We start from the raw sequence: 18,874 nt of genomic DNA on the forward strand, positions 1-18,874 counted from the left end.
AGAACAGACTTTGTAACAGACTTTACTGCAGAAAAGAGAAAAAATAATCTGATCTATAATTTTACCAGCCAATATTATGCCATAAATTGACATATGGGCTGACTCTTGATTTGCATTTTGTATGCTATTTAACCCAGAAACACATTCTACTTTGAATGTACCATTAGTTTTAATAACCAAATTAGTTAGGGTTAATTTACTAAAGGCAAATATGCTGTTCCCTTTACAAAAGTTACACTTCAAAAGGGAATTTTACCCAGAGCTTAGTGAATGTGGTGAAATTTCACTTTGCAAAGAGCACCTAGTTGCATGTAAGGGGAAAATTTAAAAAAAAAAAAAAAAAAAAAAAAAAGTTTGTTTGCACATTATTGGATGATGGAAGTTGGACGTCAGCAAAGCTTTCACCTCATTCACCAAGCTCTGGGGAAAATTTCTTTGTTCACTTTAGAAGGGAAGTTGCAATTTGCAGTCTATTTACCTTTCGTAAATCAAGCACTTTGTATCTGACATATTGGGGGGGATTTACTAAAACTGGTGCTCACATGATCTGGTGCAGCTGTGCATAGCAACCAATCGGCTTCTAACTTCAGCTTGTTCAATTCAGGTTTGTACACATGATATGTAAAAAAAAAAAAAAAAATTAAGAGTTCGCGAGGAGGTCTTTGTACTAATGATGTGATTTTTAGTACAGCCATCTCGCTGCTGAGCTATTGTGTTCTGACAGGGGGACCACCCCCCGCTAGAACTCACCGGTCAGCACTTGAGGCCAATGAGAGCGCTGATTGGATGCTGAATGGCTGCTGGTTTTCAAGTAAGCTTGAGCACCAGAAGCCAGCAAAGAGATCATATTCTGTCCAATGACCTATATACAAAGGCCGCATGTCCACCAGAATCTACTGTACCGGCTGATTTCGGCCAATATTTGGCCCTTGTGCACAGGGTGTTAAGCTTTGACAATAAAACCCAAAAGCTGATTGGTTACTATGCACAGCTGTACCAGATTCTGTGTGTACCAGTTTTAGTAAATCTACCCCAATATCACTTGCTTGCTGGCACTGCTTTATCCACACTATATGGCTGAATGCATGTGGAGACCCCTCCAAATTATTGAATACAGATACACAAAGGTAGATCCTTAAATAAAGGTCTGGTGTGGCCCTCAACCTGACCTCAAACCTGTTGACCACCTGGATGAATTGGAATGCTGATTGTGAGCAAGGTCTTCTCATCTAAGATCAGTACCAAATGCTCTTTTGGCTGAATGGTCACCCTTCTCAGAAGAATGGTGGGGGAGAGCTAATTTCATCATAATGCCCATGGTTTTGAATGTCCAATAAAATCATAAAGATGTGATGGCCAGGTATCCACAAACGTTTTGGCCATATAATGTAGAATACAGCTAATGTCATGCAGTGATAAGTTGAATCTTGAAACATATACAAATTAATATCCATTAAATAATTTTCTATTATCTCATCCAGGTGTGGTCCATTAATTGATCTGTGCAGAGGGCCACATGTGAGGCACACAGGAAAGATTAAGGCCCTAAAAGTATACAAGGTAATTGAACGCAAGGATACCTACTACCTAGGGATGTGATATTATCATGAACGATTGAGGTCAGGGGGCCCTACCTGCTACTTACTGTACCAACTTTATACTCACCACATCTTCTGTACACATTGGACTGTAAGGAAATTTGGAGCTGATTGGATTGATGGGATCTGTGTTAACTGTAAAGATGCAATTTAAATACAGAATAAGTAACATTTCTCATTTAAAGTAAAACTCCAGCCAAAACATATTTTTCCTCTGTCACGTTTTTGTTGCTGGGTTTATTCCCATTGGGAAGGCCCGCCCTCACCGTTAAACATAATGACTATTTCTCTTGGGTTAAAGTGTGAAGACATTGAAAATGTTATGGTTGTCACTGTGGTAGGGGAAAATCTTCAGTTGGCTCTGACGATGGCTGTCAAATGATGTAATTCTCCTGACTGGCAAATTTTTAAATGGGATTTAAAGAATTAGAGTCGTTTTTTTCGTTTTGTTTTTTTTTTTTGTTTTTTTTTTTGGCAGCGGCGGCCAAATGGTGGTGGCGGGAATCCTTAAATGAGACACAAATTTTTACATATCAGTTAGAAAACATTTATTCTCTTGTACTTTTATTTACATGTACCACAAAGGGGAAAAAAAACTTCAAGTGGAACTTTACCGTTAACAACTTGATAAAAAAAATTAAAATTGCCAGCATTGTACCAGTTTTTCTTGCCGGAGGCTGCCATTTTGCTAAAGCCCAGAGCAGCAGTAAATCTTTAGGCTGTCAGCTGATCTGCCTCTAGATTTTAGGCACAGTGCTGAAAAACAGAGCTCAACTGAGCATGTGCAGAGTAGGGTGAGACAGTGTATTACTGGATTTTAAACCGTATAGGCATTTTTAAAAAATGTTTTACATAGCTATACCTGCAAAATGGGCCAGCCTGAAGTGATCTAGCAGGACTTAAAGTGGTTGTAAACCCTTACATATACCCTGTGAAGTGACTGGTCTCAGGTGATACACAAAGATGAAACCTGTCCTTCTACAGTTGTACCTGTTTATCTACAGTCTTCTCTACATCAAATCAAAGTCTGAATTTACAAAGCTTTGCTGAGAGTTCAGAAAACAGGGAGTGGAGAGCTTTAAACACTGCAGAGCTCAGTGAAGCAAACTCTGACAGCTGCTTGGAGGGAGGAGACTTGCTCAAACAAGTGAGCTTTCTATGTGTCTGTGAATGCTCTGCTTGCTTGTATCTGATCTCACCTGCACTAGTGCTAGACTGAAAGAACTAGGGATTGTGAGATATGGAAGTTCTTCATAGGAAAGGTCAGGTATCGCACTACAGATCAAGGTCATGCATTAACTTGTAAAATGCCATGCCGCATGCCTCAAGCTTATAGGTTGTGCAAACGGCAACAAACGACACCATGAAAGTACATGATCATCGCACATCTATGCAGGTGAAAAAAACAAGGTACAGGTAGGAATGTTTACTATGTCTTTAAAAATAGCATATTGTGCAAATGAATGATCAAATGTTACTAAAACTGGAAAGAAGATAAAGCGCTATTGGTCTACAAATGACTCTTATTAAAAGTCCATATCATATTCTCGTCTATACATGTCACAATTTGTTGAATATTTCTCCAATAGTGACCTATCTCTAGCTTCTCCATCTTACTGACACTTTACTGGTCTGGAAAACAGTGGCACTGTGGCAGTAATATTTGTTAATAATATAAAAGATGGATTCATGTTTCAGAATTCTTCTACATACTGGGAAGGAAAAGCTGATATGGAAACTCTGCAGAGAATATATGGAATATCGTTCCCAGATAACAAGCTGATGAAACAATGGGAGCAGTTCCAGGAAGAAGCCAAGAACAGAGATCACAGAAAGATTGGGAAGGTTGGTACTATATATTCTCTTAGAAAAAGGAAAAACTACATTCTTTGTAAATGTATCAGCTTTTATTAGTCAATATCAAGCAATATGGAGAGCAAAGATAAGTCCTATTTTTCAGCTTATTGTAAACTAAGGTAATAGAAGTGCAAAGTTCTAAGAATGCAGAGCAACCAGATTTTTAGTTATTTAATATTCGTATAGCGCTGACAATTTATGCAGCACTTTACATATGTATCCTATATTCACATCAGTCCCTGCCCATACAGTCTAAGGTCATACATACACATACTAAGGCCAATTTAGAATGAAGCCAGTTAACATGCCAACTTGTTTTTGGAGTGTGGGAGGAAACTGGACCACCCGGAGGAAAACCACGTAGACACAAGGAGAGCATGCAAACTCCAGGCATGTAGTGTCATGTTTAGGATCCAAACCGATGACCCCAGCACTGCCAGGCAAAAGTGCTAGCTTCTAATTTGTATTTTCAGAATTATTGTTAGCAAAAAGTTATAATTTGCCTGCTTTTTACTCTGAACCAGAAAATCCGTATTTAGGTTAGAGTCCTAAAAGCAGGAAACCTGTGCCAGCTCTGTACCTGAGAAAAATTTGTAGCCATTGGATCACAATGACAGCTAGACAACCAGCATTTTAAATGCTAGCATCCTCCCGGTTTGCCTCACTCTGGGTTTCTTTTATTCTTTTTAAATATTATGTTGGTATGTTTCATATTTTGTTTGTATTCTAGGACCAGGAACTCTTCTTCTTCCATGATTTAAGTCCAGGTAGCTGTTTCTTCCTACCTAGAGGAGCCCTCATATATAACACTTTAATTGAATTCATTAGGGTAAGTACTGACAATTTATGTACTTGCATCACTTATGCAGGCCATAGACGGGTCGTTTATCGGCCGAATTTTCGTCTGCACGAAAAATTGGCCGATAATCACACCGTTAGTGGGGCCAGCCAGTCGGCTGTTTTTGGCGGATCTCCTCATTTATTTTTATCGGTCATGCGGGAAAATCCCCAAAAAACGTGGCAGCATCGGCAATGGGGGCCGACCGATTTTTCGTTTATCGGCCCATCTATGGCCTGCTTTAAGAGGAACTGAACTCCTGTCCTCTGCTTGCCTATTTTTTTGGCAAAGCTTCCAAAGGACTTGTATTAAAGCATTATTACATGTAGACTCCTTTGAAGAAGGGGACATACCCCAAAAGCTTGTCCTGAAAACTGTATGTTAGTGCAAATAAAAAAAAATATCATGGACAGTACTCAATTGTGTCTGTCGCAAGTGCACTAATATGGCTACAATCACCTCAAGCATGTAGACTTCCTGCAACTGATCTTTACCCCATTACTGATGCACTGCACCTTGTCTTTTGTGGCCATCTTGGTAGAGGAAGGGCTTTGTGTCCTTATGTTAAAACCTCCGGCAAGGAGAACAGTGACCAGCACATCAGTGGCATCACCAAATCTTCTGAGACTAGCAGGCAGAGGCAGCAGTGCTTTAGATCTTACACTGCAACTATGTCGTGAAGTGCTCTCCAATTTATCAGGAGGAATTCCAAACAAGAGGTGCATGTTTCACTTCTAGATGTTCCCTGTAACATGGAAAATCTTCACTTTTTGAAAAAATGAATGGGAGGGGTGAGATTTAAAGCTGCATGGCCCTGGACATGCTAACTCCCAGATTGCAATTGGTCTTTGCATGTGCGTGCGGACTCGGAAGACTGTGCTGTCATTTGCTGCAGCACAAGCCGATCAGTGGGTCCTGGCCAATGATTTATGGCCAGAACCCGCTGATCAGAATGACAAGAGAAAGCTCTGTAATGGTAAACAAAACAAAGCTCTCTTTATTATTATTATTATTATACAGGATTTATATAGCGCCAACAGTTTGCTCAGCGCTTTACAATATAACTGGAGACAATACAGCAACAATACAATTCAATACAAGAGGGTTAGGAGGCTGCAGTTTACAATCTAAGAGCTGCAGCAGTGATATGCTGTGGTTTTTTTTTTTTTTTTTTTTTTTTTTTTCCTCCCTGTAATCCAGGGAGTAAAATCCGACACATTGCTTAGTAAAACAGTACACACACTAAACATTGTTAGGCATACATTTAACCCCTTCATCACCTTCGATGTCACCCCCTTCCCAGCCAGTGTTATTAGTACAGTGACAGTGTATAATAGCACTCATCACTGTATTGGTGTCAGTGGCAGTCAGTCCCCCCCAATTTCAGTTCATGTCAGATTGCCGCCGCACTATTGCAGTTCCACTACAAGTCGCTGATTGCCTTCATTACTAGTATTAAAAAAAAAAAAAAACAATTCCAGTATCTATACCAAAGTTTGTAGATGCTATAAAAGAAAATAGTGATGATCAAATACCACCAAAAGAAAACTCTATTTGCATGAAAAAAGGATATAAATTCTGTTTGCATACAGCATTACATGATCATGCAATTACCAGTGCCAAACAGCAAAACATGGCCTGGTCATGAAGGGGGTAAACCCTTCCAGAGCTCAAGTGGTTATTGAAGATTACACAAACCGCTGTAAGGGTCAGAAGACAGATTCCCTAATCTTCCCTCATCCCATCACTCACCACTATGAATTTTTGACTCAATCTTTCTGTTGTTTCTCTGTGTGCCATGTGAAGCATGGAGAAGAGAAAGAACAAAATTTTTTCTGAGGATTTGAGAACAAAAACTGTGGAAAAGCATAGACAATCTCATGGTTACAAGTCCATCTCCAGAGATCTTAATGTTCCTGTGTCCACTGTGCGCAACATTGTCAGGAAGTTTACAGCCCATGGCACTGTAGCTTATCTCCCTGGACGTGAACGAAAGACAAAAATTGATCAAAGATTGCAACAAAGGATTGTTCGAATGGTGGCTAAAGAACCTCGGCCAATTTCCAGACAAATTCAAGCTGACCTTCACGCACAGGGTACAACTGTGTCAGCTCGCGCTATACGTCTTCATCTGAATGAAAAGGGATGCTATGGTAGGAGACCCAGGAGGACCCCACTGCTGACACAGAAACATAAGCCAGATTGCAGTTTGCCAAAACTTACCTGAGGAAGCCAAAATCCTTTGGCGAGAATATGCTGTGGACAGACGAAACCAAATTACTGTTTTTTGGTAAAACCCATCATTCTACTGTTTTCATAAAAAGCAATGAGTCCTTTAAAAAAAAGAATACAGTCCGTACAGTTAAACATGGTAGAGGTTCACTGATGTTTTAAGGTTGCTTTGCTGCTTCAGGCACTGGATGTCTTGGCCATGTGCATGGCATTCTGAAATCTGAAGACTACCAAAGAATTCTGGGGTGCAATGTGAGGTCATGGGTCTTGCAGCAGGATAATGACCCAAAGCACAGAAATGGTTGAAGACAAAGCGCTGGAAAGTACTGAACTGGCCAGCAATGAGTCCAGATCTCAATCCCATAGCGCACCTGTGGAGAGACTTCAAAACCGCAGTTGGGAAGAGGAACCCTTCCAATCTGAGAGACCTGGATCAGTTGGTGAAAGAAGAAGGTCCAAAATTCCTGTAGAGAGGTGGAAGAAACTCAGTGATGGTTACAGGAAGTGATTGATTTAACTTCTTTTTTCCAAGAGGTGTGCTACCAAATATTAAATTAAGGGTGCCAATACTTTTGTTCAGTTCATTTTTGGGGTTTTGCGTGGAATGTGTCAGATTTGGCTTTTTGTTTTTCCACTTTTGTGTGTCCTATCAATACAAACAAAAGCAAAAAAACATGAGGATGCCTAAACATTTGTAGTTGCAACAGTTTTCTGGGCAAAGTGGTGCATTATCTGACAGAAATGCTGGCGTGCCAATTTTTTTTGGCCATGGCTGTATCTAGGGACGTTCCTACCTTGAGTCGGCTACCTCAGGTGGCACTTATGGAGGGGTGGCACTAAAGCCTGGAAAGTCCACAACTAAAACGGCCACTGCTTGCTTTTTCCCCCCAGCTTGCTTCTGTATTTACCCAATGGATGTTATTAAAACTTTGATGTACACCTAGTCAAAATAGGCATTTATGCAAACAAATGCAGTTGTATTTAACACAAGTAATACACCTTTATCACAGGAAGAATACCAAAAGAGGAACTTTACAGAAGTGGCAACACCAAACATGTACAACAGCAAGCTGTGGGAAGCCTCCGGACACTGGCAGCATTACAGTGAGAACATGTTCTCCTTTGAGGTCGAGAAGGAAATCTTTGCACTTAAGCCAATGAACTGTCCAGGACACTGGTAAGCTCGTGCTATAATTTTATTTTGAAAGACTTACTATATCCAAAAGATACTTCCTTTTGTCTTTTTATATTGCTTCAAACTTTTTTGTCAATTAGTTATGTATATTTTATATATTCAACTCCATAAAAAGTACTAGTAGACTTCTGGTAATAAAATGGCACTGTTGAGGAACTTCATTACCACTAAATAATGCTGTATAAAGATATTGTGCATGTGTTGTCATATGTTTGTTAAAGAATGTGTAAACCCTAACATTTCATGTTCTTGATATGTGCTTGCTTTATCATGTACTTGTATGAAAAAGTATCCTGCTCTCCTTGTAATGCTTCCTTTGTGTGAAATCCCTGCTGTTCCTGCCAGTCCCTCTGCTTTCCTATCAAAAACTGACTACTCTAGACATGATAGCACAGTGTGGTCAGTTCTCTAGCTGTGCTGAGAAATCAGCCTGCTTTCCTCCAATGATCAGACTTGGCCTGAACCCCCCCTCCTTCCTCCCCAGGGCTCTAAGCTTCTGCAGCTGAAAACAGAGGGTATGTGATCGATTATTAAAAAAAAAGGGTGTTTCTGTTGTTGTGTTTTTTTTATATATCTACCCACATGGAAGAAAAATATATTTTTGAGATATATTTGAAATACTACTAATTTTGGCGATATTCTCTTTATTCTCGTGTGTGTGTGTGTGTGTGTGTGTGTATGTGTGTATATATATATATATATATATATATATATATATGTGTTTTTTTTATATATTACAAAATATATTTTTTATATATATATATAAAATTTTCTTTTTTTTTTTTTTTTAATATGGCCAAAATTTGTAGTATTTCAAATATATGTCAATATATTTGGGAAGAATATTTTTAAAATATATTTCAAATATATTTTTCTTCTATATGGGTATACACAAGTGTTTTGCCTTTCATTTCTATTTTAAACTGAACTGGTTGTGTTACAAGGCGAGGATTCACATATACTATAACCTTTTTTTTTTTTTTTTTTTTGCAGTCTTATGTTTGGCCATCGTCCTCGCTCATGGAGAGAGTTGCCTTTGCGGTTTGCAGATTTTGGTGTTCTGCATCGTAATGAGTTATCTGGGACGTTAACTGGGCTGACCAGAGTTCGTCGATTCCAGCAAGATGATGCACATATATTCTGTACAATGGAACAGGTAAAAATCAGTTCCTCTGTCTATATTTTATTTCATAGCATACTTCCAGGAAATAGAATTCCATGACGGGAATAGGAGAACATTGTATAGAAAACTCCTGCGTTTAGATGGATATAAAGCATACAGTAAAAGCTGCTAACACCCACTACTGTACCAAAGAAATTACATGAACAAATGAATAAAAATGGTGTAGCGCTAATACTCTTAGAGCTAGTAGACTACAGCTAGTAAATAGAGACAACAGTAATCAAATAAATATGCATATATCAAATGAAACGCTCCTTATAACCATGGGGAATATGTCATAACCTTATAGGTGACACTTAGAATACAATAAAAGGAGACGGTGAATCACACTGTGCACATAAATCCACATCAATGAACAACAAAGTAGAGTTAACAGTCACTAGTGCAAGTGTAGCACACTCAGTATGTGATAAATCAGTCCACTTTGCACACAAGTGAAAAAACTCTTCATAGACGTTAAGGTGCCATAAGTGCCATAAATCCCGAAGTGGTCTGATTGCTATATATTCTAAAAATATTCTATTTTTTAATTTTTTTTTTTTCCTGCAGCAGGAACACATTTGAACGGCAGGCACTGATGTGAACTATGACATTGACAACCATATAACTACTTTCTGTGCATTTTGGATGCAGAAAAAAAGCAACTGAAACACATGTATTGTGAACTGGCCTGTAAATACTTAGTCTGATGTAGACAATTATGACGTATTGGATTATACATTGACTTTTATATGCTCAATGTTGACACTGATCATTCTGTATACTCTCTTTGTAGATAGAAGAGGAAATAAAAGGGTGTTTGCAGTTCTTACAGTCTGTATATGCCGTATTTGGCTTTACCTTCCAACTTCACCTTTCCACCAGGCCTGAAAACTACCTCGGAGAAATAGAAATGTGGAATCAAGCTGAAAAGGTCTTTATCATTGCTTTTTTTTCTTTACTATTATTGCTGCCTTATCAGCTGTCTTTTTCACTGAAGTCAAATCCTTGCTTTGTATTTCCAGCAATTGGAGAACAGTCTGAATGAATTTGGACAGCCTTGGAAGCTGAATCCGGGGGATGGGGCTTTCTATGGTCCCAAGGTAATTATTTGGTCTTGTTGTTACGGATGCATTCAGGGTTTTTGTAATGACAACTTTCCAAACCATACCTTCTATACTTGTATTTTCTGTTTACAGGTTGACATTAAAATAAGAGATGCCATAGGCAGGTACCATCAGTGTGCAACCATACAACTAGATTTTCAGCTCCCAATCAGATTTAATCTTACATATGTAAGGTAAGTGTTGTTTCTTGGTTCATGTAAATGACACTGACCTATGTAATAAACATCTGTATACTTATCTATTTTCAGGCCCCTCTGATGTGATCATGTGATCCGACTTACCTGTGTCATCCAGCAGCAGCTGCAGGGGAGAGGAGGGCATGGCACCAGTGGATTGGCCATAGTAAGCCTATGCCTGATGTCACCAATTGGGCATTACCATCCATTGTAGAGTGCATTCTTCTATCCCCTGTAGGTGACATTGGTTGACACGAGGGGAATCGCATGAATGGACCAGAGCAGCCTGAAAATATTGGAAGTAAGGCTACTTTTTCACTGATCTGTAGCAAAAATGCATGTGTTTTGCCACATTTTACCACATTTGCGGTGCAGGACATGTAACTCAAAATCTGCACAAAAAATGAAATGTGGGTGCATTTTTGATGCTTTTTTGCTGTCTTCCATTGATTTCAGTGGGGATGTGCTTTTTTTTTTTTTTTTTTTAACCACACCAAACCTGCAGCAAAAGCAGAGGAAAAACGGATAATCGTGAAAGCAGCCTAAGTATACTGATCGTTCTTAGGCCTTGTTCACACTTGACTTCTTCCCAAACACCCCTATAGCATTTGACAGGTGGTAGACAGGCGTTTGTGGAGTGTTTTTAACACTCCTAAAATGCACTATGCGCATGTTTGAGGCATTTCATAGGTGTTTTTCAAGCGTTCAATCCGCACCACAAACACCTATAATGAAGTTAATGGTATTAACCCCTCGCAAACGCCTGCCAGGCATTTCAGGAGCATCAATATAGACTTGAATGGGAGGCGTTGAAAGGCTTCAACTCCTCCTGACTGGACATGAGGCGTCAATTTTGCCATGACGCTATGCTGACGCTTCAGTGTGAACAGCACTGTGTGCTGCCATGTATATCATTTTCATAGGTGTTTTGAGGAGCATTAAAAACGCCCCTAAAACACCTGGTTAAAAAACTAGTGTGAACTTAGCCTAACATAGGTTACTTAGATTAGGTGTTAGGAGGGCACTCTTCTGTGTTTCATTTGTGTATTTAGCTGTTTGGCTGGAGTTCAGCTTTAATTGAGATGAAAACCTTTCATCATCATAAATATGTGAAAATGTCATGAGCGGATTGGAACTGAAGATACTGTTACGGTATATTTGCATGTATCTACATGAATAAATGTTTTTTTTTCTTATTTTTTTACTGTGACAATTTCACATCCTGTTTGGAGCATGCTGGATACCAGTGGACACCTTGACAAATTCTTTCCTTGAACAATCAGTCAGGCCAGGCAGCATTTTTTTTTTTTTTGCTGATGGTTATTGTTCCCCTCAAAATAAGATTAGCAATGCAGGTGTCAGCTGTCCTCTGCTACAAACCTCAGGACGCAGGCTATATTCACTGCTTGCCTACCAAATCAGCATTGTCTGCAACTTTGCTCTGAGCAATAAGTATCTCCTTCAGAGCATTTCCCAGCAGTGTTGCATCTGACACTGCAATATATACTACTGTAAACGGTAATTATTATTATACAGGATTTATATAGCGCCAACAGTTTGCGCAGCGCTTTACAAAATGAAGGTATACATAACCGTTACAATACAATTTGGTAAACAAATATCTAAGAGAAACGAGCGCTAGATCTGTATATTGGAGCAGCTTAGCATAAAAGGGTAAAACCTCAAAAAACCTCTTGGGATAACATCAATATATAAAACAAGCATGCAGCGCTCCTATATGATATAAAGCAAACAAAATACCAAACACATGTATGTTACTTCGAATTTGACATATATACTTATATGTGTGCAAAATGGTGCATAACGCACATAGCTATGAATCGCCGAGCATGGATAAGTTCATGAATAGATTTCCAAAATTGAAACGTGAAGATGGGTGACAGTCTGTTTGTAGCAAACATCAAAATATTCGTGACATCAATGGTGAGGAAATTAGAATAGTATGCACTAACCAGATAGCGCTATATAAAACGTATGTAGATGATGAGACCATCTAGGTGTGAGCACTTGGACCCAGGTGTTCTGATTATGGCAACATCTATCGCAGCATTTCAACAGGGTTTCCAAATGGCAGAGCTATGATTGAAGACCACCGGAGGGAGCCAGCAACCAGGATCTCTTCAGACCATGTACCCCAAGGCGTATAGTATGTTCACCGACCACCAGAGGGAGAAAGAGCTCAGGAGAATATCCAATAATTTCCTCACTGGGTGCTCCCCGAGCCTCTGTTCAGCGCTGCTGTACTGTTACCAGGGGAACGCGGGGCCGGAAGTGACTTTGATTTACCAAAACAAAGATGGCCATGCTCGGCGATTCATAGCTATGTGCGTTATGCACCATTTTGCACACATATAAGTATATATGTCAAATTCGAAGTAACATACATGTGTTTGGTATTTTGTTTGCTTTATATCATATAGGAGCGCTGCATGCTTGTTTTATATATTAATACAATTTGGTACAAGAGGAAAAAAACGATCTTTCCTGCCAGGTTCCATTTCCAGCTTATGTCTCTCTTAAAGGATAACTAAACCCAAGAATGAAACCTTAACATATTGCAGCCTACCAGTTCTTTATATGTGATGGCAGCATTAGTTTTCATTTTCTGGGCTAAAAACATTTTCAGACCTATTAGTATTGTCAATAATGCAGTATCCTTGTCACTTGTGAAATGTACTGGAAGCAAAAACTATGTGATCTTTCCTGTGTACACTAAAAATTGTCCCATCTTCCATGCAATAGATATAATCAACAGCAGCCATGTCCAAAGTCCAAATCAGCCCAATCCCACTCAGTACCATACCCTTTTTGCTCCTTAGGGGGTGCATGGCCAACATTGATACTGTATTATAGCTCATTCACATGGAAAGCCAGAACACCACACAGGTGAACCTCAAAAATGCAGTTTAAGGCTCTGTTTTAAAGTGCAAACAAAAAATGTGAAAGTTCCAAAGAGTGCAAAAAGACATATCCACAATGTTTCAGGACCCCAGTGGACCCCTTTCTCAAGGTGACTGACAGCCTGTCACCTTGGGAAGGGGATCTGTGGGCCTGAAATGTCCATGGATGTCTTTTTTTTTTTTTTTTTTTTTTTTTTTTCTTTCTCTTGCACTTTCCGCCACTTTTTCCACTTTTTGTTTGCACTTTACAAAAATGCACTTTAACATTAAATTTACATTTCCAATTTTCACTTTAAGATTAAACAATAAATTGCATTTTTAAGGTTTACCCATGTGGTATACTAGTTTTCCATGTGAATGTTTGAAATCCAGCCTGGATGGCAACCATGGGTCCCTCCATAGTTGCCACCAGGCAGGTCTTCAAACATGTCTGCCTTTGTTCATCCCCATTACATGAGTCTCACACAAATTGATCAGCACATTCTAACAAAATCAGTATTTTTTGGACTTGCTGAACGTAGATAGGATGTCTGTTATTTTTAAGGACTGGTAAGCTGCAGTATATTACGTTTTTGGATTTGGATACACTTTAAACTAAACCATAGGGAAGATATCTTGATCTGCCTTTTTCTATTGCTAGTTCGGTTGCTTGTCACTATATATACACATTTCATATACCCTTTCTCATGCAGCAATGATGGAGATGATAAGAAAAGGCCAGTTATCATTCATCGTGCTATCCTGGGATCTGTGGAGAGGATGATTGCAATTCTATGTGAAAACTATGGAGGAAAATGGTATTTTTGCTTTCTATTCTAGGAAATGTTTACGTTGTTAGAATTCAGAATGCTTATACAGAAAATGTTTGTACCTGAGTGCATTGGTGTGCACACATCTACTTTTTATGTTTCATGGACACAGTCACAAATGACCTTGACTGGGTTGATTTACTAAAATTAAAGTGTGCAAAATCTGGTGCAGCTGTGCATGGTAGCCAATCAGCTTGTAACTTTAGCTTGTTCAATTAAGGTTTGACAAAAAAACCTGGAAAAACTGGAAGCTGAAGGTTTATATGCACAGCTGCGCCACATTTTGCACTCTCCAGTAAGTAAACCAACCTCATAGTGTACAATAAGGCTGTAAGTGGCGGCTGTAAACATACACACACAAAGCCAAGCGGTGACATGCATATGGCTCTGTACACATGTAGTCATTCAGATTCTTGTATGCATACAGACCGTGCCTTCCAATGATTTTTACAGGCTGACTGGCGATGGCTGTATATTGCACCTGTCAGTCCTGGCAAAGAAAATGCATTCAAATTCTATGTTGTACAATCCTTTGCGACCATGTGCATGAATCCTTGGACTTTGTTTACAGTCATATGTGGACATGAGCATGAAACCTTAGGCTTTGTTTACAGTCACATGTTGTCTTTTCTTTACTGTGCATTTTTTGTTTTTATTCAATTTGTAAGTAAAGTTGCAATGAGTTGTACCAGAAACAAAATTTTAGCATCCAGGAGCTAAAACGAAGAAAAAAAAAAAAAAAAGAATTTAAAATCCAGGAGATGTTTTTAGCATCCAGGCAATTCAATAACTCTATGAGGATGCAGTAGCCATTCGGACACAGACGCTTTTCCTAATTTAACAGGTGTGCAGGGGTAGGTGAGCGACTTACCTTCAGGGTTACATAGGCGGCCTGCACACAGTTCCTGGTGGCTCCAGCCACATAAATAAAATGGCCGCATAACACTGTATGTACCTCCGCACCTGTGTAAATTTAGACCTAAATGTAACAAATGGCACAAATCCATAATGAAATTTCTTTACCTGTTGTATACAATGGATTTTGTGTTTTATAAATGTTCTACCAGCTGGCTGTGGCTGACCCCATCAACACATCTATATATGTCTGCCTCTAGATCACAATGACTAGAAAGGCCTTCTGTTCAAGCCAGTTGCCAGCCTGATGACTTAAGGTGGTATGACTTCAGGTCCAGTTGCTGACAAAGGACATCACATGAAATTCTAAAAGCCCAACTTCAGCAAAAGCTTTTTTTAGACTGACTTGGAAAAATTTAAGATTTTATAAAAAAAAATTTATTTATTACTGTCTATGACCTTATTAGGGATATTTAAACCTGCTTCTTGTCCCTATTACTGCAGGTCAAGAAACAAGGAGAGTCACAAACAGCAAAAAAAACCCTTCTCCAATAATTTTGACCTTTTTACTATTTTACTAAAATTGTTGTGTCCCAACAGAAAGTAAGGACAAATCTCCCCATTGGGGACACAGATTGCATTAAAGTACACTGCTCAAAAAATTAAAGGAACCCTTTTTAATCAGAGTATAGCATCAAGTCAATTAAACTCCTGGGATATTGATCTGGTCAGTGAAGTAGCAGAGGGGGTTGTTGATCAGTTTTAGCCACTATTGCGTTAGTGAAATTAGCAACAGGTGAACTAGATGGGCAACAATGAGGTGATCCCCAAAACAGGAATGGTTTTACAGGTGGAGGCCACTGACATTTTTTTCCCTACTCTTTTCTGACTGTTTTTCACTAGTTTTACATTTGGCTAGGGCCAGTGCCACTACTGGTAGCATGAGGCAATACCTGGACCCTACAGAGGTTGCACAGGCAGTCCAACTTCTCCAGGATGGCACGTCAATACGTGCCATTCCCAGAAGGTTTGCTGTGTTTCCCAGCACAGTCTCGAGCATGGAGGAGATTCTAGGAGACGGGCAGTTACTCTAGGAGAGCTGGACAGGGCCATAGAAGGTACTTAGTCCATCAGCAGGACTGGTAACTGCTTCTTTGTGCAAGGAGGAACAGGATGAGCACTGCCACAGCCCTACAAAATGACCTCTAGCAGGCCACTGGTGTGAATGTCTCTGACCAAACAATCAGAAACAGACTTCATGAGCGTGGCCTGAGGGCTCGACATCCTCTAGTGGGCCCTGTATTCACTGCCTGGCACCATAGAGCTCGATTGCATTTGCCATTGAACACCAGAGTTGGCAGGTCTGCCACTGGCACCCTGTGCTTTTCACAGATGAGAGCAGGTTCACCCTGAGCACATGTGACAGATGTGAAAAGATCTGGAGAAGCCGTGGAGAACGTTATGCTGCTTGCAACATGGTTCAGCATGACCGTTTTGGTGGTGGGTCAGTGATGGTCTGGGGAGGCATATTCATGGAGGGTCACATAGACCTCTACAGGGTAGACAATGGCACCCTGACTGCCATTAGGTATCGGAATTAAATCCTTGGACCCATTGTCAGACCCTACGCTGGTGCAGTGGATCCTGGGTTCCTCCTGGTACACGACAATGCTCGGGCTCATGTGGCGAGAGTATGCAGGCAGTTCCTGGAGGATGAAGGAATCGATACCATCGAATGACCCCCACGCTCGCATGACCTAAATCCAATAGAACACAAATCATGTTTCTGTCCATCTGATGCTGCCAGGTTGCACCTCAGACTGTCCAGGAGCTCAGTGATGCTCTGGTCCAGATCTAGGAGGAAATACCCCAGGACACCGTCCATTGTCTCATTAGGAGCATGCCCCGACATTGTCAGGCATGCATACAAGCACATGGGGATCATACAAACTTTTGAGTACCATTTTGAATCGCTGCAATGAAACATCAGCAAAATGGACTAGCCTGCTGCATCATTTTTTTTTGCACTTTGATTTTTAGGGTGTCTTTGAATTCAGTCCTCTGTAGGTTGATAATTTTCATTTGCGTCAAACGATGGGGCATCTTTAAGTTCTTAACATATTACCCAGTCCATATCAGTATAGATATCCAGCATGACATTTTTCCCCTTTGAGATCTGATGTGTTTTCAAAGTGTTCCTTTCATTTTTTTGAGCAGTGTATTTGTAAATACACTCCAAAAATGCACACTAGAATGCTGCAAATAATTTTGTTTAGCAGAACTACAAGGTCTCCCTTCAATCCCTTTTTCTCTCAATTCTTAGCAGCTGGCATTTTGATGGCGAGTCTCCTGCTTGGACCTTCTGTCAAATAGAGCAGGGTTGGATAGGGCAGTGGCAGCAAAGTTGACTATGGCAGTACAGGCACACATAGCATCACAAAGGCCCAGTGGTACAAACTGAATATGTCAGAACAGAATTTGCTCCTGTCCTTGGTGCTGTCAGATTGAAAAAGAAAACTGGAAACTGGCATGATCACCAGGCATTTTATGGCAAGTAAATGAAAATTAAAGTATCTCTCCAGGATATTGGTATCCTCCCTGCCTCACCCCCTCTAACTTTTTGATGGTATAATATTAAAAAAAAAAAGCTAAATGCAAATTTTACTTACTGGCACCCACAGTCCCGTGACATTGCCAGCCCGATCCTTCTCTCTTCTTCTGTTTTCTTCTTGTTGAGTGCCCCAATGGTAGTGACATGGACACTATCTATTAGATGTCCAGCTGAGGCCCTTAAAGAAAACTGATGTCATGTCAAGGAGACCGGTGATCTTGGGCAGATTTGAAGCAGTGAATCAGTGGTTCCCTGGAAACAGTGACAGCAAGGGACCTTGACAGGGGACTTAGGGGAGTATATCTCGCTTCACCAAGTAAGCATAGTAGAAAGGCTGCCATGATGAGTTAGGGGTTGGTGGGAGGGAAGGAAGGGAGGGTGTCATACTTAGCATTTAGTCCAGAGTGGGGCTTTAAAATATAAGGTGAGCTTTACAAGAATCTGTTAATACACACACATATATTTAATATCAAAGTTTAAAATACACATTAAAACCCGGGCAGGGCTTCCATGCCTTCCCCACTTTGTCCAAAGTAAAAAAAAAAAAAGAAAAGTTTGGGCTGGAGTTTAGATTTAAGATGTAAGATATGTAGAAGTGTGTCTTCCATATATGAAGGAATAAAATCTCTTGTGGGCATATGTAAGAACTGTTTCTCCTCCTTAATACATGTAGTGTTGGTGTAGTTTTTTTTTTTTTTTTTTTGGGGGGGGGGGGGGAAGAGACGTGACTTGATGGCAATAAATGGGACTTCACTATATTAGGTTTCTAGCATGAACATTTATTTTGTACTGTGGAATCGCACTCTACTATAGCAGGTAAGGGCTGCCATACAGGAGCTGTTTAGCATCACTGTCACCATTGGTATATCATAGAACGCTTTGGTGGGATTTTATAAAACTGAAGAAAGCAAAATTGGGTGCATTTCTGCATAGAAACCAATCAACTTCCAGGTTTGATTGCCTAAGCTTAATTGAACAAGTTAGAAGCTGATTGGCTACCTTACACATCTGTACCAGATTTTACACTTTCCAGTTTTAGTAAATCAACTCCACTACCTTATGTGTTTCTTTGTGTAGCAACCTGGACTGTTGAAAGTCCTGGTCAGGAGAGCTAGCAGTTTCATACACAAAGGCTAAATATTAGCTGCATTTGCTAAATAGAATTTGTTATTCTGTAAACAAAACAATTGTTAGTTTTCTGGAGTACAGATCATATGATCCCTTTTGCTAAGTTGTATTTCTCTGTACTTTTTTATTAGGCCTTTTTGGCTTTCCCCTCGGCAAGTCATGGTAGTCCCTGTGGGACCAAGTTGTGAGGACTATGCACAGCAGGTAATTTAATTTTGAGTAATATATACTCACACAATGACATACAACCTAAAATTGGTTATCAGAAGAGATGGCAATTAGCACATCTTGTTATTCCAGTCTACATGTTGAACTTGACATACTTTTTTTGTGTTATATCAAAAGACCATTTCAGAAAAAATACA

At 39.8% G+C, this 18,874-nt stretch overlaps 1 protein-coding gene across 3 annotated transcripts in view; it reads left to right on the forward strand.

Moving 5' to 3' along the window:
- LOC149447591 (threonine--tRNA ligase 2, cytoplasmic-like) overlaps positions 1–18,874 on the forward strand; it is a 65,540-nt gene that overhangs the window by 39,341 nt on the left and 7,325 nt on the right. For all 3 annotated transcript variants that reach the window (XM_089652465.1, XM_089652466.1, XM_089652467.1), the window contains 10 exons: positions 1,482–1,560; positions 3,297–3,443; positions 4,186–4,284; positions 7,536–7,702; positions 8,714–8,876; positions 9,679–9,816; positions 9,908–9,985; positions 10,082–10,182; positions 13,799–13,903; positions 18,641–18,713. In XM_089652465.1, the coding sequence (XP_089508591.1) occupies positions 1,482–1,560; positions 3,297–3,443; positions 4,186–4,284; positions 7,536–7,702; positions 8,714–8,876; positions 9,679–9,816; positions 9,908–9,985; positions 10,082–10,182; positions 13,799–13,903; positions 18,641–18,713 (1,150 nt within the window). The remainder of the gene's footprint in view (positions 1–1,481; positions 1,561–3,296; positions 3,444–4,185; positions 4,285–7,535; positions 7,703–8,713; positions 8,877–9,678; positions 9,817–9,907; positions 9,986–10,081; positions 10,183–13,798; positions 13,904–18,640; positions 18,714–18,874) is intronic.

Source organism: Staurois parvus, unplaced genomic scaffold (genome assembly GCF_062004578.1).
Source record: "Staurois parvus isolate SC_StPar_1 unplaced genomic scaffold, SC_StPar_1.0 ptg000682l, whole genome shotgun sequence".
NCBI classification, from domain to species: domain Eukaryota; kingdom Metazoa; phylum Chordata; class Amphibia; order Anura; family Ranidae; genus Staurois; species Staurois parvus.